This window comes from Macadamia integrifolia, chromosome 9, assembly GCF_013358625.1.
Source record: "Macadamia integrifolia cultivar HAES 741 chromosome 9, SCU_Mint_v3, whole genome shotgun sequence".
In the NCBI taxonomy this organism is placed as follows: Eukaryota; Viridiplantae; Streptophyta; class Magnoliopsida; order Proteales; family Proteaceae; genus Macadamia; species Macadamia integrifolia.
Window position 1 is genome coordinate 37198714 of NC_056565.1, and position 26713 is coordinate 37225426.

Genomic DNA, 26713 nt, shown 5'->3' on the forward strand with positions numbered 1-26713 from the left:
CCCCCCCCCCCCCCCCCCACACACACACCCCACCTCAACTCACCTCACCTCACCTCACCTCGAGCAGCATCCTTGGGCAACCGACCACCTAGTAGCCTATGGGCTTTCGATATGTCCATAATGAGATAAAGCTTTGAGAAATGGTGAGAAATCTGTTTTAGATTGAGTTCTTACCCAAGGAACCATTCTAGTGTTAGTTATCCTATGCAAGCCTTGGTTAATTTCCTTCCATTGCTAGGGAAGGTGAGGGTATCTTATGTAAGCTCCCTAGTACAAAAATCTACTTGGAAATTAAAAATCCAATTATTACCTCATAACTTAGTTAATAACTTAGTTTATCTTGTGATCAAAACTTTTGACAAATCCATAGTAGCTAAAGTAGCTAATCTGCAATCCCTCTTTGAGTTCATAACAAGAAAAAAATTTAGAAGCTAACCATAAGTTTGACGTGCCATTTTGAACTTGTTTCTTTCTTATAACAACATGGATTTTACGAGGCCTAGGGACACTCAAGTAAAGAGGAGTGATATGATTCCAATTGATGGAGTTAAAGGAGCTAGGGGCAAGCCTAAAATGGCCATAGGAGAAGTTGTGAGACATGCATAGTTTGGATCTTCTTCTAGGAAGAAGGGAAATATGGTGATAAACATCATTGGATCAGTTGAGAAAGGGTGTGCAAACCAATAACGGAGGCTGTTCCGAGCCTAAGAAGGATGGCAGATATACAACAGAGCTTCAGATGCAAAATGGGTTGGACACTTCTAAAGGAGGAGGGAATTTGGGCTGATTTGATGTGGAAGAAATTTATTTATTGGTAAACAACGGGAGTAACTCTAACTGTCCTATGGTAGCGAAATTCCTTGTCGCATAAGTAGCAACCTGCACAAATGGTGTAAGGACTGCCCCACTGTCTTTGATGGACCCAGTGAAATTGACTTCTCCGTGAAGATGCGAAGTACCAACAGCTAGATGGTAAGAAAAGGCCTCTTCTACTTTACTGTTTGATGAAGCAGGGGTTGGGAAAGCATAAGCAGGGAAGGTGGTGAAGGGAAAAGGAAGGGGGTTGAGTTTGTTTGGCAAATATATCCTTTAAGGATGAGGATCGGCTTCTTGGGTAGATGAAAAACAATCACCTGATTTACATCATTGGCTATGTAGGGGAAATCGTGCTCCCAAGCAAGAGTACAAATAGACCCTCAATCAACCGTGAATGTTATATCCATTGGGAGACATTACGCTATCTTTGACATACCTCCCAAGAAGTTGAGTAAAACTAATGTTGTAATTCAAGGTTCCAAACCTCCACAGAGAGAGCCCTAGACAAAATTCGATTCCAATTGTGAGCAGGCTCTCGGCGAAACCAAGATAACTTGTATGTCATTGAAAGTGATAGCTCCTAGATCTTGAACTAAGTATGAACTCAGATAGAACTTATTGGAGAGCAGGGATCCATGTTGTCGATCCCATTTATCGAAGATTCTCCTAACTTGCTGGGTTGTGCCTCTTTCCTCTTACTTTTCCTCTTTCATTTGTTTTTTTCTTCAGTTTTCATTTTCATTTCTCATCTCATCTCTCTCCTCTCATTTATCCATCTCTTCTTCCCCCCCCCCCTCCCCTTTTTTTATATTTAGACCTCAGTTTTTCCTACTTCGTTATGTTGGATCCATGTAGCCAACTCCATTAAGTTGGGATAAGGCTTAGTTTGTTGTTGTAAGAATATGGATTTTACATTGTACGTTATTTCCAATTTGAGTTACTCAGTGTGCATCTTCATTAATATCCTGACTTAGGATAGGTAATTTTAAGGAAGAAACCATCAATAATGCTTAGAAGCCTAAACATGAATCTATGCCCCAACACCACACAAACTAGAGAACTAGAAGAAAATAGAGAATGACTCACAGACCCAATTTCAATACAAACCATATGCAAAAAAGGATTCTGAACTCCTAATCAAACTAAACTATGACTGATACCCTCCTTACCAAACACAAACTGAAGCTCTACTTTATGCAAATAGAAAATCTTCTTTTATCCATTTGGAAGAACAAAGCTAATGCCCTTCAGTCCCCACCAAAGTGAGGAGGAAATCCTTGTAATCCCCAGAAGTTTCCTTTGCTATGGCATGCTCAAGAGTCATATTGTTTCTATGGTTATACATCTCCTTGATGTCCTTCAAATCCTTCTCTGCACGCGTAACAATCACACGAGTGAGTCCATCTTCATCTGTTCCTGGCTTGCTTATTGCATTGCGCAACACCTGAAACACAAACCAGAATCCAATAAGAACTCCAAACTAGAAATGGAAAAACCCTTTTAATATCATATCAAGAGAGGGATATGTATGCCGCCGATATCAAGTATGCTTGCAGATAGCACCAATAGGATCACATGATGGAGTATCTTTCAGGAAGGATATAAGGGTCATTTCAGAAAAAGGGAAGAGAGAGAGACAGACACAATGGGTGCTAGCATACTTGATATCGGCGGCATACCCAACCTTTTCCCATATCATATATATGTAAATTGTTCTTCTTTGTTTGTTTAATGGATTTTCACCTTTTCAAAGTATTTATGAGGATCATAGATGCATCGGATTGCCGTTCGCAATGCTGCTAAGAACTCATCAGCAGGATCCCCCAATAAGCTCTAAAAAACAGGGTCAAATACAATAACATTAGATAGAACTAATCAATCAAATTTTCTTAGTTTGCTACACATACCTTGGTGATGGAATTGCCATGTTCATCCCTGTAGAAGTTGAAAGTTGCATTGAGCTGTGCCTTGCTCCTTGTGCCCAGGATTCTAATAACCTCTTCATGGTTAAAGATCTTCCCCTGGATCACATCATGAAGGATACCGGCCTCTGACCGAGCTAAATTGGCATTAGTCTCATCACCATCATACCTAAATGTTCCCAACAAGGCAACCAGAAGCTGCACCACAAAACATAACATAGAAAAGCCTTGGTGACAATTACATAAAGAACTAAAAAAACCCTGAAACCAAATCATCCACAGTTTCTAGTTCACTAGCTGTATTGCCTTGCGACAATCACCATTGGTGTGGGCGGCGACATCTTCTTCCAGAGATCGCTTATATCGCAAATGGTATGCCCTTTTCACTCCCAAAAGCTCTTCAGGAGACCTAACACTTGCAATTTCAGCAATCACTCGGTAGTCAGGTATGGAATGCCTCAATGCCACATTAACTAGGACTGCATCCCTTTCAGTTGGATCAAGTATCCAACGGTAGACAGCTTTCTGTGTTCATAAAAATTAAGTTACAGTTGTAAAGTTCCTTTGGATAAAAAAGATGTATACCAAAAAAAAAAAAAATGTAATTTTGTGAAACCTCAAAGTCCCCAGAAAGTTCAGACTCAAGGCTTTTGATGAGATCCTCTCCATATATCTGTTCATAAGCTTGCCTTATTAGCTTCCTTTGAACTGCATTTCTGTGCCCAAGTACTGAGATTATGGCTTTCTCATCTGTTCCCCATCCTAAAAATCCCAGCAAAAGCATTCAAGAATAATAGAAGAAGAAAAAAGAACCCATATAGGAAGTTCAGGAATCAAGAAAGAGAACAAATAAAAACAGAAAACCTTGGCAAGCTTTTCTGAGGGCTTCAGCATCTTCAACTGGAGAAGGGTTGTCAGGAGCTATGAGAGTAGCCATTGTTGTGTTCTTCCTGCTCTTAGACTCTCCCCTGTGTTGTTCCTCTGGTACAGTAATGTTTAATGACTTTAGTAAGGGTCTTTGTATTGGTCTCTCTTGCTTCTTGAAACGTAAAATCTTAATGGTAATCAAGGCATTAAAAAATATTCTGTTCCAAGCTTGGGCAGTTATTTGAGGAGTTTAAATTATATAAATGCTTTGCCGTTTTGTTGATTCATAGTTGGGGGAGTGTTTGGCTCACTGCTCTTCATGGTTATTGTCTTACTAAAGAGGGTCTCCATCTGAGAACAAAAAAAAAGGTGGCCACGGGGCGGGGAGGGGGAGGGGGAGGGGGAGTGGGGGTTGTAGGGGTTGTATGCGCTCCTGAGGCTCACCTTGGCTTTAAGCTGCAAACGCCCTGTTTGGCAACAATTCCACTTCATCAGTGTTTCTGTGAGAAAAGAACATGTTTGGTAATCGACAACAGGGAAAGGAAGAGGGAGATGGAGAGAGGGGGAGAGAGAGAGAGAGATGTCAACCAATCGAGTCCTGTCGGTTTTCAATCGGCCCAATGGGTCTTCACCAAATTAAGGTCTCGCACTGTTTCTATCCGCATAAGTAATTGGGTCTTGTAGGCTATAGAATGGACAATGGACACGTTTTTATTCGCGGCTCAAGGTTATCGGTCAGGCTTTAGATGTGCTATTTGACTCATTGGGCTATCAAGAAATCCTTAAATAGGTCATAAATGTGCTATAATTGAGCTAAAATGGTTTTATCGGACTATAAGTTGATGGTTATTGATTGATTATAATATTCAATCGATAACTATTGGCAACCATTGGGCCTCTAACTTGCATCAGGAATGTCCAATTACTAATCCGTTGATACTTGAGTCTGATATATTTTGTAATTAATCGGGCCAATCTGGGGCTAGACCTATCGAGTGTGGGCCACCTTTTGACAGCCCGTGAAGGGGGGGGGTGATAAATAAAGAGCCATGGCATGACATAAATCGATTCCGTCTCTTTGAGTGGGGGGCAAGGATGTTGGCCATTATGAAGTCGATTGCTTTGCAAGTGGAATTTTTTTTTTTTTTTCAAAATGCTCGTCCATTTTTACTCCAAGGTTATTTGACCATTACTACCAAACATACTTCTCATGCTTTTTACTTTTTTGAAGTAAAAATAAAGAGAAAATGTTTTTTATTCGGGAGTATAGGTGCTACATCAGCACAGGGGCCAATGAGAACACACCTACAAGTATCAATTAGGTTAGCATTTCCACCTTTCATGGGGACAAAAAGGTCGTTTCGCCCACCTCTATGTCTAGGCATAACCCTACACTCTAAGATAGAAAACATTCTTCAAAAAAAAAAAAATAGTAGAAACAAAAACTCTGTTAGAGTGCTACTACTGATCGTGGCCTAAATTGTCCTCCACTCCCAATCTTCGAAGGTGGAAATTCCAACCTGAAAAAGGGCCGACCTGGCCTTCTAAAGATTTGGGCTTGGTTTCAAAAGGTCTTTTTTATTTTTTATTTTTATTTTGATTTATTTTTCTTTTATTTTTTTTGGGAAATAGCATATTAACCTAAGGTGGTCCTAACAACCAAGGTGTATAACTCTCAGAGATTAGGTTTAGTGGTTGGACTGGTAGTGCTTTTCACACCTAATTCAAGTTTAATTGTAGTTTCTCTGTTTTCTCTCTCTTAAGTAAGCCAAGACAAGAAGGTTCTGGTTTGGGTAGCTGAAGGAAATAGTACTGGTGAAGGCTTTTTATGTTTGATTCAGACCACTTCAATAGGGTTGGTTAGCCAATTGTTAATTAATAGTAGTTTAACTTATTACCCAAAAAAAATAATAGTTCAACGGTTTTAGTAAGGTTGCGTTTGGTAATGTTTATGTTCCAGAAAAGACGTTTCGTTTCAAAAACAAAAATTTCAGTTTGTGTCAAAACGCCGTTTTTAAATGAAGAAAGGGTGTTTGGTGAATCTGTTTTTGGAACTGTTTCAAAACACAGGTCTCCTCTCCTCTCTATGCGCAAAATTGTGAAAAATGAAGAGCTAGGGCGGAAGACAAGTTTATCGGGAATGATTTCTCTAATATCTCCCAAATAGTTCTTTTTTTTTTTTTATTATTATTTGGAACGAAACTGGGAAGACAGAACAGTTGTTTGTCGTTCCGTCAATTCCAGTTTCTACTGTTCTTTTTTCACTTTTTGTTCCAAAAAAAGGAAAACTCATCTATGATGCACCAAACGCTTTATTCCGTTTTTTCATTCTAATAGAACGAAAAAACTCTAGAAACGTTCCAATGGAACATTACCAAACGCAGCCTAATTCAATTTCGAAGCAACTAGAAATAGAGAGGTTCTAATGTACCCTACCCTGACTGCTCAGAGAATTCTTTTTTCCTTTTATTAACAGTCACACTTATCTTTGTAAATTAACCTGATTCAACAAACCATAGTCCAATCTGATATGGACCAAACCCCAAGAACTAGATAGGTCATGGGCATATCTGGGACTTTTGCTCTAAGTGGGTTGGTCTCAAGGTTTTTTTTTTGGGTAAAGAATAAATGTACTTATGGTGACAAACATGTGTACAACCATTAACTTCAGACTCACAAAGTTTGACAAGCCAAGGAATGGATTATGGCCAATCTGTCAAACACATGATAGACAGGGTCTTCCGTGTTAGGGCATCTGCAACACTATTCAGAGCCCCTGGAACACAAGTAAAAGAAATGGAAGCAAATAAAGCACACTGCTACCTAATGTCAGTGACCTTGGCCGCCGCCTCCAGTGGACGTACTTGATTGTAGTCTTGAAGTAAATTAACAATCTCCTTGCTATCCAATTCTACTTGAAGATGTAGATATCCTAAAGCCAAAGCATGAGATAAAGCAGATCTGATGGCCAGTGCCTCTCCTTGAATTATTGAACTTAGACAGTGAGGAACCGAGATGGCCTTAATCAACCCTCCAAACTGATCTCTGAAAATAAAGCCCAAACCACCTTTCGAAGTCCCTCGGGGAAGCGCCACATCACAATTAACTTTGATGTAACCCGCCCGCTGCTACATTTTATTGATGATCATTTGTATTAGCTGTGGTGAATTCAACATATGCCTTCTCTGCCACCGTTATCACTTCTTGTGGAGTCCATATCTTGACATTGAAAACCAATCATTCCTTGCATGCCATAGATACCAGGAAAGGAAAGATGCTCTAGGAAGTGATTCACGAGCAAACTTCTTATCTGATCAGAACAGAGCGTCCCAAGTTCCTAGCCATTCATGGAGCAATGGGATATGATTTGACGGAGACGAGTATGAAAGGCTACTGCCAAACCAGACCAAGCTTTAGGGTTGGTCTCAAGTTAAGACTATTAGTAGAAGCGTAACCCTTTTCATTGGGTATTCCCAAGTCTGCCATTTAGTGGAAAATGTTTTCTGTCAGGGAGCGTGGCTTCTGCACCAACACCCCAACCAATGAGAACATATGTTCAGGCATCAATCAAGAGGATACGGTGGTCATTTTGCACCCATATCTAGCGCAGGATCGCATTCTTGGACAGAAAACACGTTCTCACATTTAGATAGGTATTTAATTGAAGTGATGAAGAATGCTACCTGGTTGCATGGCCTCCATGGCAACAACCAGACCAATGGGGGAAGACACATGGGTATCCACCTAAGGGCAAGCGCAAGGGTATCATTTGAGGAAAATATCATCTCCACCCAGTTGGGCACCCAATGAGGTATCCGACGGCTGGAAGGACCTACAGGTGCGTTTCCATGTGTTGGGGTACATGTCTGGGTTCTCCCAACCATCAGATGCCTCACCAGACTCCCAAACAGTTGGAGAGGATCTTTTCTTTTTCTTTTTTCTTTTTTCTTTTTTTTTTTTTTTTTTTTTTTTTTATCAAAAGAAGAAAATACCCAAAATATTAGATTCTACGGTTATATACAAAATCAGCAGCGGTAGTTCAACTGATTGCCATAGTTTGTTCGGCGATGGAAACAAAACGATCAACCTGCTTGGCCTGTGGTAAGAGCCTACAGATTACCCCATTCATGGATTTATATACATTCAAAAAGATTGGCGCTAGGTTAAAGGCCACAAAAAATTTCCCAAGTCAAAAGAGAGATTTTGCACGAACTCTGAGTTGGAGAGGATCTTGATATCATTTGATGGCACCCTATGAGAGGGCATAGAGGAATGCAACCAGTTAGCATTTTTTCCCTAAATTGAACTTGGTTCATGAAAAAAAGGAAAAAATTGGAGAACGAAATTTCACACGTGGTTAATCATATCCTCTTCATCCAATGGTTAAAATTGCCAATTCATTTTATAATAGTTCTCTCCATTTTGAAGGCATCTCCTTCCCATGTGACAAATATAATCTATTGTACCAAATCATACAACACACTAGCTGTATAGAAGGTGTCAGTTAGTACAACTAGTAATGGCAAGTAAGCCTATGCTATAGTCTTGGACCAAATCTAGCTTTCACACTTTTTTTTTTCTTGGGGGGAAGTGGGGGGTGTGGGAGGGGTATAGGGGCATGGTATTAAGTATCGATCTCGTATCAGCACCAATACCAATAGTGATAGGTGGTGTGGGTATCTATTGACGGAACAATGATCCAAAAATTGATTTTATTTTAATTTAAATTTGAGGGTAAAATGGTCTTATCAATATTGGCATTGACCAAGACCAATATCATTGCCTATAGCATGAATTAAATAGTTAGGGGTGAAGGAACAGGTATGTTGGGGTTTTACAGGATCATGGTATTTTGTTTATGATTATAAATGTCCAGAGTCCCTTACATCACATGTCTAACCATTACAAAATTGGTTTGAATTGCAAATTAAAGCATTCATAAATCCAAGAATACCAAGATGATGCATGCCATACATGGAAAGCACATTATTGGATTTCAACATAGGAATCCATGTGGTGATCAATTTAAACCATTCCATATATACTCAAAAGTCAGATTGCCACATCAAAACAGCTAGGTCTGCCGTCCAGGGTGTAAGTGCATGGTACCAGCATCAGTCAGCGACCAATACCAGTATGGATCAACCATATCAAGCTGGATTGATGGTCAGGTATTGGTTTAGCCACGGCTGATCTGATCCTGATACCTAAAACCATGGCGTGCTGCATTGACACTGCACTATATTTTCATGCAGATCTTAAAAATGAAACAGGATAAAAAATGCAAGACAACGACCATTCTTATTATTTTTCTTTCCCCCCTTCTCTAGATACTGGCACAATACGATGATGTAATAAACTGTACTTCTAATAATTATTACTTCCACAAATAACACCAACAAATCTGTTTTTTTTAATGACAGCACCAACAAAATAGTTTGATTTTCTGCACACTGAATGTGAATGCTCTCTTCATCCAATCATCCATCCCTCAAAACTCGGCGGTGGAACCATAAGCTTAGATTAGTCTATTCTGATGCCACTGAAAGATCGCCTTCAACTTCAGCTGGATGTCAGAATCATCGGAGGCCATATAATAGGATGCAGGCCCCAAATTATAGGAAGCCAATGAAACACAACCTACAAGGACCACAATGAGCCATGTGAAGGGAGAAGAGGGGGAGAAAAAGCAGCAACAGCAACAACAGTTTCATATGCTGTAACTTTTCAACACAATCTTTTACTTGTAGCCTCTTAGATGCCCAACCAAATCAGCCAGATACAATGTGAGTTTCACCAAGTGCTGCAAGAGCCAAATTTGACAAGAAACATCCAAAGACTAGTTTTCAACCCAGGTGTAGGGATAAAGACAGAAGGTCTGTATATGGGAAAGATCGACCAAGTTAAGAAATGATATATATGAGCCAACAGTATTTCATTTGATAACTCAAACTGCCTCTTGATATAATAATTTTGATACTGACCATTGAGGTGTGTTTTTTTTTTTTTATTTGGTACATGGATTATTTCCACGACTTGAGGAGTGATATGATACCAGCTCTATGCTATTAACAGCTGGACACTTTTACCACCAGGCCAAGGAGTGGCACCCTATTCTGACCACAGTGGAATGGCAAGAAGCACAAAATGCCGAGAACAGACAGAAAAATTTAGAAGCATTGCATTGTATGTATTTTTGCCAGTTGCCAGCAGAAGTGGAGCATATTTGGCCATAAATAGTAAATAAAGAGTAAGGCATGAAAGTTTCCACTGGATGATTTACGCTAATCTCTCTCTCTCTCTCTCTCTCTCTCTCTAATTTTAGCTTCATGCATTGAAACTAGTACTGAAGTACAAGACTCAAAACAGGGAAGCTCAAAGAAACTGTTATCTAACATAACACAAATTCTTGGGGAATAGCAAGACCACAGAAGCCACAAAAAAATGTGATCTATTAACCCAAAGTCTAGATTCTTTAGTCCATTGTGAACCTAATTCTTTTACCCAAACCATCACAAACCATCACCCTATGCAGCGAACACCAAGACAGCCCTGCTTGATAAGAGAGCGGACAACTCCTGCTTACCAATGAAGGCAACGGATTTTCTTGCTTTCTTGTTTCCCCACACTAATCCATCAACCATCAGAGATGGCCCAGATGATTGAACCATCTAGCATTAAGCCATATGTTTCTTTGGTAATTCCTCCCTCGTTTTTTACTCACCACCTTATATGTATGTATGTACGAATGAGTGTCCCCATGAGCCCCCCAAACCAAAAAAAAAAAAGCATTTACTGCCAGTCTCAAACCCAGTTCAAGGCAGGGAATTCCCTATTACAATTGGTTTACATCAAGGATCAGATTTAAGCCCCCCTATCTATTTCCATTTATCATGGATGAATTAACAAGACACATTCATGATGAGGTTCCTTGGTGTATTCTTTTTGCCGAAGATATTGTTGAGGTGGATGAGACAAAAGCAAAGATTAATGACAAGCATGGTTTTAAGTATCTCCGATACCGATACGATACCCTCCGATACGTATCTTAAATTTAGCCAACCGATACGATACACATCGATACGATACATGAAATTTTTAAAATCCTTTCGTATCGACATATATCCTACAATACATACCGATATGCATCAATACACCACCAATACACATCGATACGCTACGATATACCTCGATACGACTATGAAAATTATAAAATTGAGGTAAAATATACGTTTCGGTATGTATTGGTACGTATCGGTGAGTATCGGTATGTATCGATCGGTACGTATCGGTATATATTGGCACGTATCGGTGAGTATCGATATATATCGATACGTATCGGGGAGTATCGATACGTATCGATACGTATCGGTGAGTATCGATACGTATCGGTGAGTATCGGTCATATAATGGCCAAGATGGGTAATTTTTCAGAAAACACACGATTTTTTGAAGGGTTTTTGTTCCAAAGTTGCTGTTAGCCATATTTCTCTCTAACTAAAGTGGAAATCAAGGTTGGGAACAAGGATTTTACATTTATGGGACAACTACAGACCTTGAATTCTTAGTACGATACCCTCAATTTAGTGTTTATGCATAATACATGTTATCAATAGTTTTTTTTAACAAATTCTTTATGCAAAAGTGTTTAAAAAAATGTTTTCTATCCATTTATGTGTGTATCTTTAGCGTATCTTAGTGTATCTCCGATACGATACGATACTCTCCGATACGTATCTTAATTTTGGCCGACCGATACGGCGACCGATACCGATACTTTAATCCTTGATGACAAGTTTAAGTTATGGATATCAACCTTGGAATCAAAATGATCTAGATCCACATCCATTCTCAGATTTGAATAAATAAAGATTGTAGTCAATTGCCTCTAAACAGCCAAGATAGCTATGGGTGAGATGCCCGGGCCGAGATAGCCACCCCCACCCACAATTCTCTTGGTTCCATTTTCTTTTCCCTACTTTATTCACTGTTATTATTCATTGTTGCTGTGACCATCGACCAGAGAATTTTCCAGATCTGAAACTCTGCTAAAGCCATGATCAATCAGCAAGGAAGACCAGCCAACGAGTCCCAATCGACCCTTCTCACATTCTCATTCGGAGGTCTGTTCATCCAGCCCATTAAAGGGTCTGTTCTAGGCTTCTAGAAGACCACTCGGTCTTGATTTGGAAGCCAATCAAGTAGGCCAGCTGCTGTTCTCGAGGAATTCCCTCACCTAGGTCTGAAATCAAGAAGGTGTGTAACTATTACTTCAGCCGGCAGAAACCCTTCATCTTTGGAGGTTATTTTACCTTTACTAGGGCCTACAATCGACCCCAGTTTGGGGCCAATCTGAACTGCCTAGCTCCAGCCTCAGGTAACCCATAAAAGCCCTAGCCGCAGGCTTCTCTCTCCTGGGGTTTTGGTTCTTGTTTGCTGATTCTTATTATTGGGTTATTCTCTGTTTAAGCATTCCCCAGGGTCTGTTCTGCTAATTTTTCTGATTCTACTGCTGTACTTTGTCAAGCTAATCCAAGAGTTATATCTGATATGGGTTTGGGGCTATAACATATTGGGAGTAGTTTCTTTTGTATTCTACTTCTACATTACAAAAGGTTTTAAGATAAGTAGAACGAAGACGGAGTATATGGTGTAGAATGTTGGATAGTTAAGAAGCAACATGTAGAATCGTAGAAAAACTCAATGTAGAGGAGATGAGGATGTTGAGATGGATGAATGGTAAAACTATGAAGGATAAAGTAAGGAATGATCATATTAAAGCTGGATTAGGAGTATATTTGATACATGATATGCTACAAGAAAGTCGTTAGAAGTGGCATGGCCATGTTCAACGGAGGCCTTTGGATGCTCCAATATGGGGGAGCGATTTGATTCAAATAGAAGGATCTAAAAGAGCTAGGCCTAGAATCAAATATGACGTTGAATAGAGCTGATTGGAGGGCAATGATCCATATAGCTAACCCCATTTATAAGGCTGTGTTGTTGTTTTTGTATTTGACTTGTCACTTTGTTAGATCCATCTTAAATAATTACACAGATGGGCAGCACGCCAGTAACAATAGATATAACAAGGAGACACATTCTGATTTCTGAATGAAAAATAATATTACATATGAGCATAGAAACCAATATATTCAGCACATGAGACCAAGGAAAGCCAGTGTTTTGTTTTGTAATGGAATATCGATACTCAAAAGAGAAGGTGTTGAGTTGACTTAAAATGGAAAACCTATTCCTGGGAGTTCTTTATTTATTTGTTTTTCTCATTTGGACTCTTATCAATTTTATTCAATGTTGTACATTGCAAGGGAACTAGATAGAAACCCAAAAATGGCAAACTAAAAATTTAAATACATTATTACCTGCATATTAAGCACTTTGCTGGGCCTGCCGGTGTATTAGCATTATATAGTCAACATAGCCACTAGTTCCACCATTTTGATCCTCCACAAGGTTTGCAAGCAGCAACATACTCTCTCTTGGTTGTTCAGCTTGTCTTACAAGTTGGGGTAACTGGTAATAGGAAGGGTCACTTTCCCTAAATCTCTTTAGTAACCCCATCAGCTTTCTTGACATATCATTGTCTCTCTCACAAAGGATAACCTGAATTTCAAAAACAAAAGAGCAAAACAGCATTAAAGAAAGTTGACCTTCCATGTCAGCCCTTTATTGAGTTTTACTAATATCTTTTAAGCATCACATCTATTCTCTATATAATTCTAGAAAATCCCAGCAAGCCTTGCCACAATTTCCTAAGCTGGGATTACTTTGAAATCTCACAAAATGATAAGAATGTCAGATCACTTTGAGCTGCTTTCCCTGCTTGTTACAGGCTAAAACTCGATATAGTGAGATGGATGCATAGTCCTTCATCAAATGGACCAACCCATTAGCCATGCCCACCACGCAGTCAGGAAAATAAGACAATCATACAAAGTTAATCAAGACTAGTGACATTTAGACTTTATCATGATTAAATTGCATGAAACAACAAAAGAATTCATGTAGAAGCGCATAAAGAGATAAATGAGTCTTAAAGAGAGTGATACTGGAATTTGGAAGACAGCATTCTGCAATATCGCACATCATGCGAATATCCTGCCTCATAGCTGCCTTCAAATAAGCATCTACCAAGAAGGCAGTTTGAACAGCATTATACAGAGTAAGACATAGCAACCATAACTTCTTTATCCCATTGAAAATCAGCAGGAGTGGGGCGTGTTTGGCTCAGCTCCTGCTTCTAGGAGAAGCAGAATTCAAGAATATTGCTTGGGAGTGCAAGGAGCTTCTCACCAGATTCTCAGATTATATGCTTTGATGGACACCAGAACCCCGAGAAGCTCAAGGTGCTTCCCTTCTCCTCAAGGCCCCGACCCCAACCCCACCCCCCACCCCCCACCCCCAACCCCAAAAAAAATCCATGTTATGGTGGCGTCTGGCTTTTGCTTGCAGAATCCAGGGACAAGGAACTACCCAAACATACTGCTTTTTTGGTCATAGGAGCAACCCACATGTGCACGTGCGAGTGTAGGGCCATAACCCAGCACAGAAATGACGTAGTAGAACTTGTATTGACTTCTACAGATATGCCCTCATCTCAATTGGTGAGCCTCAAGTGTATCCAATCCTCATGGTCAGTAGGAAGAAAACCTCACTGTCCATGCGTTTGATCTCAGCCCAATATCTAAATGCCAGAACTTATTTGGCAGTTCACATCTTCATGACACTTCCAGCACATCACAGCCATACATCTCATCTTAGTGGCAGCAAAGTAAATTGTTATGATCTTAGTCAAGCCATACCAATTGAAAGAAACTCTCTAAACTATGTATCCTGTCAACATCTGCACAAAGTTTTCATGGAATTTAGCAACTTGATCTTAGCTCCCCCTTGAGTAATCATAGAGTCGGGTGCTATACTTCAGGAAGCATCTTCATTAGGATTGTCATCATAAAGGCTCAGATAGCATTGAATTTGGCTTCTCGAATCAAATTTCACCTTCATAGAAATAAGTTGATTGGTAAATTGTTCTGTAGCTTCCATGCAGGCAGAGATTTAAAAAGGAATCTAAAAGCCTGCAAACAAGGATTTACTGTTTATTCTGCTGCTCAACTCTCCCAATTATATCCCTTAGATTTCTTAATTGGGTCCCCTACCTGCAGGCTATTTAATCCTTTTTGCATACCTGCCTGCATCAAACTTTCTTAGTACCTTCATTGACATCTAATCCTGGGGAATAGTTTTGGTGCAGGTAAACTAAACAAATAGCCACATATTTCGGGTTTAAAGGAAGAATCAGCTAGGGTTTCCAGACTGTGGGTTAATGCAAGTACCATATATTGGCAAATATTTGGATTGAATAGAGTATATTTGATAAGAAAATAGCATATTTTCACAGAAAAACCATAGCCAGCAAAAAAGAACAGTGGTCTTTATTGGCAAACCCTCAGTAGATGCAGTTCATTTGAAGATCTCGTGAACATTGTCTCATTTTATGCTTTTTTTTCCAGTGGGTCTCAATGAACAGAAGATGGTCATATCCCAAAAACAGTCATACCCTCTTGGAGATGCTATGGCCTAGGAGGACTTTGTGGACCTCATGCCCTGCCATTGTATGTTGGCACTTACAGCTTGAGAGAAATTCAAGAATATATGAGGGGTAAAACTATCATTAGATTACTTTTCATAACACTATCACTATAGGTTTCAAATTGTATTGAATTTATGGGGATTGCATAGTCAGGTTATTAGTTAATTCAGTAGGGAAAAATACAGTCCCGAATACATTCAGGTATAATTCACATTGTATTTTCAACAAAATGGGTCAAAATGAACAGCGATGGCAGAATGAGTTGATGGGTGTATTATAGTTAGAAATAAGGAAGACTAGGGTTAGAGATGAGGGAAGAAGAGGGGAGAAGGAGGGAAGAAGAGGGAAGAAGAAGAGGGAATGAGAGAGAAACGTGAATGAGCTAACTTGCTCATCACACCAATATTAGGTTCAAATATTGTTTTAGGGAATTACAAGTTCCTCCCTAAGGGAGGTGAAAGAGAACCAAGAGAAAATACATATAAGGACACTTAACATAAGACAATTCCTATTGTACCCCTAATACAAATATTCTAACACTCCCCCTCAAGCTGGAGAATAAATGTCATACATTCTCAATTTGCATAAGAGGGTACTAAACTAGTGAGGAATGAGTCCTTTGGTGAAGATGTCTGCCAATTGGTCACCTGTCCTCACAAAGAGAGTGCAAATATTACCGGAATCAATCTTCTCTTTGATGAAATGCTGGTATACTTCAATGTGCTTTGTTCTATCATGTTGCACTGGGTTGTGAGCAATGCTTATTGCTGCCTTCTTGTCACAGTAGAGTCTCATAGGTCCCTCAGTGTCATACCCCAACTTAAGAACTAACCGACGCAGCCAAGTGAGCTCACAAATAGCATGAGCCATTGCTCTGTATCCAGCCTCTGCACTGGATCTAGCTACAATCGGTTGTTTCTTGCTTCTCCATGTGACCAAGTTACCACCCACAAATGTGCAATAACCAAATGTAGATCTCCTATTAGAAATGGATCCAGCCCAATCAGCATCTGAATATCCTTCTATCCTCAAGTGATTGTTCCTGGCATACAAAAGGCCTTCTCCTGGATAGGACTTCAAGTATCTGAGGATACGGTACACAGCATCCAAGTGCCCACTCTTGGGTGCATGCATAAATTGACTTACTACTCCCACTGCATAAGAAATGTTTGGGCGAGTCAAAGACAAATAAATTAGCTTCCCCACTAGCCTCTGGTATTTCCCTGCATCAACAAGGGAAGAACCACATTCCTCTCCAAGCTTATGATTCTGCTTAATAGGAGAACTTGCCGGTTTACAACCCAGCATTCTTGTTTCCTTCAACAGATCTAGAACAAATTTTCTCTGGCATACATTGATTCCCTTTTTAGACTTTGACACCTCAATACCCAAGAAATATTTCAAGTGTCCTAGGTCCTTGATCTCAAACTGTCTGACTAGATAAGTTTTCAATCTAGATATCTCCTCATTGTCATCTCCAATTTCCACAATGTCATCAACATACACAATCAATGCTGTGATAGTGCCATTACCTCTCCGGATAAATAATGTGTGGTCCGCTTGACTCTAGGAATATCCATTTTTTAGAATGGTCTGTCTGAACCTCTCAAACCAAGCCTTTGGTGACTACTTCAAACTATGAAGTGCCTTCTTTAGGAGACACAGCTTATCATCGGCTGCCGGAAACTTGAAGCTAGGAGGGGGCTGCATATACACTTCCTCCTCTAAATCTCCATAGAGAAAGGCATTCTTCACATCCAACTGATATAATGCCCAATCTCTATTTGCTGCCACAGATAAAAGGACTCTTATAGAGTTATGTTTTGCCACAGGAGCAAAGGTCTCCTGATAGTCAATTCCATACACTTAACTGTACCATTTGGCCACCAATCTTGCCTTGTACCTCTCAATAGCACCATTTAATCGGTACTTGATTGTATGGACCCATCTGCATCCATCTAGGATTCTTCCCCTGGGAAGGTCAACCAGTTTCCAGGAACAGTTCTTCTCAAGAGCCATCATTTCCTCTTACATGGCTTGTTTCCACTTAGGGTCTGACATAGCCTCAATAACAGTCTTAGGAATGGAAGCAGAGGAAAGAGCAACTGTAAAAGTAACACCTGTAGGGGAAAGAGCATCACAGAAAACAAACTGGTCTATAGGATTAGTGCAAGCTCTCTTACCCTAACGAACAACAATAGAGAGATCCAACTCCAAATGAGGAGAGGAGATGTTACCTAACTGAGGAATGGGAAGCTCAGGATGTGGATCCAAAGAGGATTCTTAGCAAGTTTTCTTTGTCCTTCTTGCGTACACAATAACAGGTGCCTTTTCTGTACAAGGTTCCTCTACAGTAGCAACATCAACCACCTCTTTGTGTTTACCAATATCAAAGGAGAAAGGAATAAGAGGAATGGGGTAAGAAATGGAATGGCATCAGTAGCCTTTTCACTTTCATTTCCATTCTCCCCCTGAAGAGGATGCTGATGAGGTGCAAAGTGAGAGACAGACTCAAGAAAGGTGATATCTTTGGAGAGAAATCGCCTGCGAGAGGAAGGGTCATAACACTTGTAGCCTTTGGTGGTGGAAGAATACCCAAGGAAGAGGCATTTTAAAGCCTTGGGATCAAGTTTGGTGCGGGAGGATTTGTTAACATACACATAACAAACACAACCAAACACCTTTTGGAGGAAGTGTGAAAGCAGGAGACTGAGGAGACAAGAGGGCAATTGGGTTTTGAGACCTAAGAATTTTTGTAGGCATGCGATTAATGAGGAAAGTTGTAGCAAGAACAGCTTCAGACCAAAAAGTTTTAGGCACATGCATACCAAACAAAAGACTTCGACCAACTTCTAACAAATGGCGATTTTTCCTCTCAGCTACCCCATTTTGTTGGGGCGTATCAACACAAGCAAGCTAATGGATAATACCATTGTCAATGAAAAATTCTTGCAAGCCACCAAACATGTACTCCCCCCCCCCCTTTATCAGACTGGACAATTTAGATTCTGGAGTCAAACTGAGTATGGACCATTTTATAAAAAATTTTGAAGGCATCATAAACATCACTCTTATGCTTCATAAGAATGGTCCAAGTACAACGAGAAAAATCATCAACAAAAGAAACAAAATAACGATGGCTAAAGAGGGAGGTAATGGGACAAGGTCCCCAAACATCAATATGCACAATGTGAAAAGGAGCAACAGATCTATTACCATGACAAGGATAAGATGAACGACAATGTTTAGCAAAAGTACATGGTTCACAATGAAATACGTGAGAAGAAAAAGATATAAACAAGTGAGGTAACTGTTTCCTCATAACAACAAAAGAGGGATGTCCCAAACGCTGATGCCAAAGCATCACAGAATCTATAGAACTAGCATCACTACAACCACATGCATAGGACAGTGGTGTAGTCAAAAAAGGGAACTGCAGCCCCAGACGATATAGGCCGCCCTCCTCACATCCACTGTCAATAATCCTCTTCGTCACCAAATCCTGAAAAAGGCAATGAGAGGGAAAAGAAATGATACAAAAATTCAAGGTTTTAGTCAAAGTGCTCACAGACAATAGATTCAGGGTAACGTTAGGGACATGAAGGACAGAAATAAGTGAAATGGAAGAGGTAACAGGGATACTGCTTTTACCAGAGATAGAGAAGAAGGTACCATCAGCTACCCGGATCTTATCCTTACCATAACAAATGGAGTAAGAGTCATAGTGATGGGACATACCAGTCATGTGGTCAGTGGCACTAGAGTCAATGACCCACGACGGAGCTGTGGAAGGTGAAGTGGTGACATGCATAGCAGAAGCAGAGGTATCATGTGAGGTAGATGGGCCATCAAGCTGAGATATGAACCGGCGAAGCACTGCAATATCATGCCTACAGAAGGAGTTGTTATCTGCCTGTGAGGAGTCTTTAGTATCAGTCTCTGTCATAGTAGCATGGGCTATAACCCCTCCTCTGCGACCACCATGTGTGCCAGTAGATCCACCACATGTACTAGGACGGCCATGAAGGACCCAACACTTATCTCGAGTATGTCCAGGTTTCCCATAATGATTACACTGTCGTCTATCCCTGTCATCTCCACGGGAGGTCCCTTGACCTCAGCCGCCTCCACTTCATTCTCTGTGAGAAGTGGAGGAAAGTGCAGAGCGCTCAAGTGAAGGTGTAGAATCCATGGCACCTCTCCTGGTTTCCTCACTCAAAAGGTAGCTACACACCTCATCAAGTGTAGGTAGGGGTGAGCGGCCCAAAATCTGTACCCGAATCTGCTCATATTCTAAATTCAGCACACTTAGAAGTATCAGAACACGCTCTTTTTCAAGAGATCTATAGACCTTGGCTTCATCATCAGGATTGGTCAAATGAAGATCTTGGTAATGATCATACTCCTCCCAGAGTCCTATAACAGTGTTATAGTAGTCAGAAATGAACTTAGTCCCATGCTTCATGGAGAGTGCCTGCTGAAGAAGCTGGTAGACTTTCACAGTCACCTACCCTGTCATAGGTCCTAGAGACACTATCCCAAATATCCTTGGCCGTCTCCTTCCTTATAAATCTCCTACTTATCTCAGGTTTCATGGAGAAGAGTAGCCAAGTCATAACAGTAGAGTTTTCAGTCTCCCATTTCTAGTCCCTCGGGTCTGCAGCAGCAGGAGCCTTGATAGCCCCAGTAATATATCCTAGCTTCCCTCTACTCCGCAGGGACAGCTTCACAGACTGTGACCAATCCAAGTAGTTGGTACTATCCAACTTCACAGGAGAAATCTAGGTGTTAGGGTTGTCAAAGACAATCGAACTTGGGTTGGTACTACTCGACCCATCCGATGTAGCTTCTGGAGGTTCCGTGAGATCAAACATAGCGTAAGGATACTCCTCAAACAACACTAATGGAGATCCAAACCAAAGGGATACACAAGTCCCAAATATTGTCTTCTCAGAACCCAAAAAAAAAAAAAAAAAAAATCCAGCAAACTAAAGAGGCATGAAATCTTCATAAAACATCAACAAAACTCACTTCCAATTGTGGAGCTTCATTTAAAACTCTCATACAAGCACCATAGGATAGAGCACATCTAACAAATGGAACCAACAACCTCACTGCCAGCTATGCAGGCCAGAAACAACCCAGAACAAGGGAAAAAAGGGTACCTGGCAACAAGTAGTAGATGGAGTTGTGCTCCTTCATCACAATAAATCAACAACTGAGGTTTAGAGGGATCATATAAGACCCTTGGGCGACCCTATTCAGCAGGGTTTCATTCCCAACCAATGTCGGATGAGAGAGAAACAAAGAAGAGAAAAACTAGCTGGCGGTAAACCTAGGAAGCAGTCTTCTTCTCAGTTCGGACTTCAAATGGTCTTTGTAGTCCTTCAAGCTAATGTAGGAATAGATTTGAAAACCAGTCCCGAAACTGCAAGATATTATAAACCAAAGAACAACCAAATAACCACCCAATAATAGACAGCAACAACAGTCCAGAATAATCAGTCAACAGTCCTTAAACAAACCAGAATTATCAGATCCACAATCAGGAATTTCAGGAAGCAGAGTTTGCATCAACAATTAGAAGCTCCAGCAATAAAATTAGAGTAGTTGAATAAGTAGGATCAGAATCAAAACATAGCAGAACCAGATAACCAAATCAGAACTCGATTCTGGGACAGCAGGTTCTGAGAACAGGCAATCGATCCTAACAAGTTCAGAATCTTCAATAGCAGATGTTTAGGTGACAAATAAACAAATCGGAATACTGAATAGCAGGTCCATTTCCTCAGAAAAACATAGGCAGCAACCAACAGTAGCAGATAACACAAATCAGGCAATAATTTCTGGGCAGAAATCACCATCGACCAGCACTGAAGAAAACTCAGAAACTGACAAACCCATGGTCTGATCAGTACCAAACTTGGATCGAGTCCCCTTCTTAATGGTCCTAACAATCGACCAAAATCTCAAAGCAATCGGGTGGCTGGTTCTCCAAAACAGCTAGGCCGATAGGAAGGAAAACAAAGAAAACCAACCCAGAAATTTCTGCAGAAAAATTCAGATTACTTGCCTGTAATGCTGGAGGAGAGAATCCAATAAGAGAACCAAAAGAAAAGACCCACCCGGGCTTCTCGCCGCAGAGTGTCGATCGGATCACACACCACCCTAACCCTTGATCAAACACAAAGGTTTAGCCATGGAGAAAAACCAGCGGCAGCAGCATGAAGCTTCACTTTGTTTTTTAATTGTAAAAATCGTGGCTCATTAAAAGAGCCATAGCTTTATTTATAATAGTGATAGGGGTTACATGAAATAGAAACTAACTTTAGTTTCCAAAAACTGAAATAGGAAACTAAAAATTAGAAACTCAACTAGTTACTAAATCTGAAAATAGAAACTTACAAAATAGAAAGTCTTATAACTGAAAATTAGAAACTAATTTAAGACTGAAAATTAGAAACTAATTTAAGACTTCAAAATAGAAACTAAATTACTAACTAAATGACTAATTAGTAACCCCATCAGCAGCCCAAATCGTGGGCTGACTTGGACCAGATCTGGGTTGACCCAGTCAGCCACTTGGGTCGACCTTGGTCTTGGTTCTCCTTGTGTAAACCCTTGGTACTGCATCACAAGCTCCCTCCAACTATTTTCAAGTGGATTCTAGAACTCCATTAGGTCTTGCTGTATACTTTTCCTTACATAGTATAGCCTCTAATGGACCCCTTTGCTTCCACGGTTCCAAAAGAGACTTAAAGAATGGAACCGGGATGCTTGATCGACTCTCAAACCCTTATACAAGCTCTGATACCAAGTTAGGAAGACTAGGGTTAGAGATGAGGGAAGAAGAAGGAATGAGGGAAGAAGAGGGAATGAGAGAGAAACGTGAATGAGCTAACTTGCTTATCACACCAATATTAGGTTCAAATATTTTTTTAGGGAATTACAAGTTCCTCCCTAAGGGAGGTGAAAGAGAACCAAGAGAAAATACATATAAGGACACTTAACATAAGACAATTCCTATTGTACCCCTAATACAAATATTCTAACAATTATATGTTCACATTTAAAAGTTTATGACCAGAATTATAAAGACAAAAATTGAAAAAGGTGGTCTAACTTATAGGGCTTCAATAAGATAAAAAAAACCTGTAAGGGCACTAATATGAGCAGAAAGTTGAACAATGTTTATTTAAAAAGTTTGAAGCGTTAAAGAGTTGAACAACATTAACTTTTTTCTCAAGAAATTTCAGTCCAATGCTTTTTTGGTTGCATAGGAGATTGTGAACAATTCCTTTCTCTTTTATTCTTTCAAATTGTGCAAACTTTTTACAAGAAATTTTTTTAGTGTGTGTGTGTGTGTGTGTGTGAGAGAGAGAGAGAGAGAGAGAGAGAGACTTAAGACTTTATGCTCTGAAAAGCATGTTCATCTATATAAGAATCGTAAGCCTTTATGCTCACAGACAAACCACAGAAGTCACAGTGACAATCTGTACATTTTCAACTAAAGAACGGCAGCCTTGCCAATCAGGCACACCTAGAGGCTGACTACATCAAACCGGGAGGTGACAATCCCTGTTTTCCTTTTCAATTTCCGGAGTGAATGTAGGAAGTGCATATGGTTCTTGTACGAGGTTTTTGAACAAACAGAACTTCGTTTACGCAGGGCGTGCAAGCACCGTGAGGCGTGAAGCGCTCCCATACTAATTTTTAGACGGTAATAAACCAATGAAGAAAGGGAGATTGTAAATCAGCAGCAAGAAGCAATCAAACTACTGCACGATAGTTTTTTTTTTTTTTTTGGATTAAGACTTCCAATTGAATGAGTAAAATATCAATGGATTAAGATACAAAGTGTATTTCTAACATAGTGAAGTAAACAGAATATACATTCCCTCATGGCTATATCACTTAGCAATATTGGATGGAATGAGCCAATGAGATTTTTTTTTTTTTCTTTTTTGGAGAAATAGAGGCTTGAGATGCTCCAAAAGTTCAGAAAAAAGGAGGGAGGTAACATGATATTCATTATAAACCTTAATCATAGACGATTAAATGTAAAATAAATGATAAAAAGGTTTTCCTACCCAAGGCTGAAGGGGGCTTGGGGATTAGAAGAATCAAAGAGGTTAACTCTGTGGGCATCCTCAAGCTCATATGGAAAATTAGTCTAAGCAGAAAAGTATCTGGGTTGACTGGATCCACTCCGAACAGCTTAAACACAACTCTCTTTGGGTGGCCCCTTCCCCTCCTAAAGCTTCTTGGATCTAGAGAAAAATTCTCAGCCACAGACCCATTGTTCAATGCCATCTCCTTCATTAGCAGCAATGGCCAGACCACCTCCCACTGGAAGGATCCCTAGCATCCTTTGGGCATCTTGTCCCACTTGATCTCTCCCAAGACTATCTACTCTTCGAGTCTCCCCATTACTGCTTCTGTCTCCCTAATTTTATCTCCCATAGGCCGGTCTCCCTTATCCCTCGATCCCCCCCTCTAAACAACCTTTGGTCCTCCCTCCCTCCGCTCCCCTTGGCCATAGAGGAAGGGAAGATAAATACACTTGGTCACCCTCTTCCAATGGGATTTTTTCCTCCGCCTCTGCTTGGTCCTTCATTAGACCCTCCGGTCCTGTGGTTCCTTGGCAAAACCTTGTCTAGTTCAAGGAACATATTCCCCATCATAGCTTTACTGTATGGCGATGCCTCTCCAACTGGCTCCCTACCCAATCCTTCCTCATTTACCGCCTTATCCTCGTCAACCCTTCTTGCTCCCTATGCCCCCAGGCTTCTGAGGACATTCCTCAATCCTAACCTCTTCTTTTCCTGCCCCTTCTCTTCTTTTATATGAAACACTGTCCTCTCTAGATGCTGGCCCGCTAGTAGACCCATTCTCCCTTTTGATAGGGAATGGATCTGGATTGACATGACCTTCGCTGGCTCTTCCATCTGTAACACCCTAGGCAAGCTGGATTTTTGTGCAACCATAAATCTTCTCTTGATGGAATGAAACATCCTTATATGGTCCTCCAATTCTCGGTCTTCAGACAAGATTTGGAAAGCATCTACTTTGATGTTACGTCCAAAATCCAATCCCTTCATGCTCGCCATGTCTCAAATTCCCTTAGAAACAGACATATCATTGCTTCCTAGAACTTGCGGGTCAATCTCAGCCCCCAATCTGGATGTTATTTCTCTCTTCCCCCCTCCCCCCATTTTGATGTACCCCTTTGGACCTGATGTATTGGTTTAGCATGCTGTTTTGATGTTTTTTCCCCTGGGTTGGCTTCTCCTTGTCGGCTTAAGCCTTCCCTCCCCCCTTCTCCCCTTGTATATTCTTCTCTCCTTGGTAATGAATTATTTTATTCATCCATAAAAATAAAGTAAAACCTAATGGTAATCATGCTATCTCCCTATCAAAAAAGCAATACATATATAAATATAAGAAATCAAGAATTTAGCCCATAAAGTTAAGTAGACCATACCTTAGAGAGATCAGGAAAACCAGACACGTCGACTCCAAGTAAATTGAAAGATATAGCAGATGAAAGCATTCTGCCAAACCAAATAATGAAGCGAAAACCATCATCATAAATATAGAGACCTCTTTGATCCAAACTCTCTGTGGATAAAGGTAAATTTTTTGAGAAATTCTTAAAATCATCAGCCTTAGTGGATCCCTGCATACATGAGATGAGTAGCAGTTTATGAGATCGAATACATCAATTATTTGAGCAGGACACAAATGCAAGGGATCCTTACCTTTTCAAGATACTCATCAATCCGAATCAAGCTTGGATAGAGAAGCTTCAGTAACCTTCTAACAGGCAAAGTCATCATAGTGAAACCAGCTGCACAACGTTCATCAAGTTGAGCATCAGCATATCCCCCACGGAGAGGTGTGGATTTCCAAAGTGCTAATCCATACAAAGGCAAGAATTTCAGTGATTCTGGATATATCATCCTGCCCCCCAAGCGATGCTGCACAGCATGGAGATTTCGATATTCCCTAAGAGCTTTCAAAATCCTCAACTGCATAGAGTGCCGTGCATCTTCCAGCTTATGAGTCAGGGTTTTCTCAATCGCTGCAGCACAAGTTTTCATAACCCAATGAATTTCACAACGAAAAAAAAGCCAAGTACCAACTATCAAATTGTTTTTTTTTTTTTTTCCTTTCCTATTCTTTTTACATTTTTAATGAGCAATCAAATGGAAATTTAATCATACCAAGCCTAGTAAGCAAAGAAACTATGGCACCAGTATCAGCCCGGCGGTACATTTCTCCAAGATCCGATACCACAGGTGCTGCTGCTGTATGGACTCTAATACGCCTTTCACCTGAAGATGATGTGTATCTTACCCTCGCTAAGGAACTTTTAGTTACTAGTAAAGAAATGCAACAATATATTTTCAAATGTTGGCCACATTAAGGGCATCTGAAGCTTCAAAATGAAAAGAGTGAAAAAAGCGAAAAGAGTGAAACGGCTGAAAGTCTAAAGAATGATAATTCATGAATTGAGACAGAAGGAGAGAGAGGGGAAAAAGAAACATGAAAAGAGAAAGCATGATGGTAACTGGCTAGAGGTGTACAGGTAATCAAATGGCCACTGAAACTCAATGTCCCTCCTCCTCCCAACTACTACCGCATCCATCCACAAGAAATGATACAAGCATGAACTAATATTCAAGATGCAAACAAATCAATTGTACAATCTGGTGCAAGAAATAATGGGTTGCCATTCCAGAAATTAATTTTTGGCATTATATATGTTTCTAATTTAAGAAAATAAAGCAAATAGATCAGATTAAATATTTGAGAAAAATAATACATTCAGATAAAGGACAAACAGAAACACATAAGTAGTTCTGCAGCATATAGAAGCATCCATAGTCACAAAAGGCAAAAGACGATATAGATATCAGAAAGGAATAAAGTTTTATATTCAATTCATGAATTGCTGCAAACTGCAATAATCTACTCAGTAATTGAAGGATACAGCAAAGCAACTTGGAAATATACAGTCTGAGTAGTCAATAATGTTTCTTCCAGAGACAACTGTGCTGCGAAGGCTTTATCACAGTCAACAGCTGGAAGTGCCAATAAATCTGTAGATCTTAACATAAAGTGTCCATGATAATTTGTAAACCGGACCCCTGAAAAGCAAGAAAGATTCATATTCAATATCAAAACGTATGCAACAGATCTTCTGCGAAACAAACAAAGATCTTGAGGTCCCTAGCTCAATAGAAAGTAAATATTTGGGATGAACCTTTGCCACATCTTATACGCATCACAGCTTCCCAAGCAGTTTCCCTTGTAAGGTCCCTCGCAAGCTCATATCTCAGCCTCTCACCATGGATAGTCGAATGGAAACCTGGATAGTAATATACTTGTCCACCAGTATATTTTGCCAGAGTTCCTATCAGGGAAAAAAATTAATTGTATGTGAAATAAACATACCATCGTAGATAATTCAATGACTAATTTTTAATACAAT

The 26713-nt window shown here is 40.1% G+C and overlaps 2 protein-coding genes across 5 annotated transcripts in view; both read right to left on the minus strand.

Annotated features, from left to right (window-relative positions):
* Window positions 1-1877: 1877 nt before the first annotated feature.
* LOC122087980 (annexin-like protein RJ4) lies at window positions 1878-3716 on the minus strand. The gene is made up of 6 exons (XM_042657123.1): window positions 3603-3716; window positions 3355-3500; window positions 3045-3263; window positions 2724-2936; window positions 2560-2649; window positions 1878-2260 (listed from the first exon to the last, which is right to left on the minus strand). Exons 1-6 carry the CDS (start codon window positions 3673-3675, stop codon window positions 2054-2056), a joined length of 948 nt encoding a protein of 315 aa, XP_042513057.1. The 5' UTR covers window positions 3676-3716; the 3' UTR covers window positions 1878-2053.
* Window positions 3717-8887: 5171 nt separating this feature from the next.
* The window catches only part of LOC122089107 (protein transport protein Sec24-like At3g07100), a 36722-nt gene continuing 18896 nt past the window's right edge, over window positions 8888-26713 (minus strand). For 3 of the 4 annotated variants that reach the window (XM_042658572.1, XM_042658571.1, XM_042658573.1), the window contains 7 exons: window positions 26486-26635; window positions 26213-26369; window positions 25443-25570; window positions 24978-25300; window positions 24701-24895; window positions 12989-13229; window positions 8888-9245 (listed from right to left, as the gene is read on the minus strand). In XM_042658572.1, the coding sequence (XP_042514506.1) occupies window positions 12996-13229; window positions 24701-24895; window positions 24978-25300; window positions 25443-25570; window positions 26213-26369; window positions 26486-26635 (1187 nt within the window). In that variant the 3' untranslated portion in view covers window positions 8888-9245; window positions 12989-12995. The other variant, XM_042658574.1, reaches the window with a different exon arrangement.

Bases quoted from the DNA above. Each gene is read 5' to 3' on its own strand.
- LOC122087980 (XM_042657123.1), bottom strand. From the start codon at position 3,675: ATGGCTACTCTCATAGCTCCTGACAACCCTTCTCCAGTTGAAGATGCT. The intron at 3,264-3,354 runs GTTTCACAAAAT...TTATGAACACAG, and splicing joins AACTTTCTGGGGACTTTGAG to AAAGCTGTCTACCGTTGGAT. The intron at 2,937-3,044 runs GCAATACAGCTA...TTTGTGGTGCAG, and splicing joins CCAATGGTGATTGTCGCAAG to CTTCTGGTTGCCTTGTTGGG.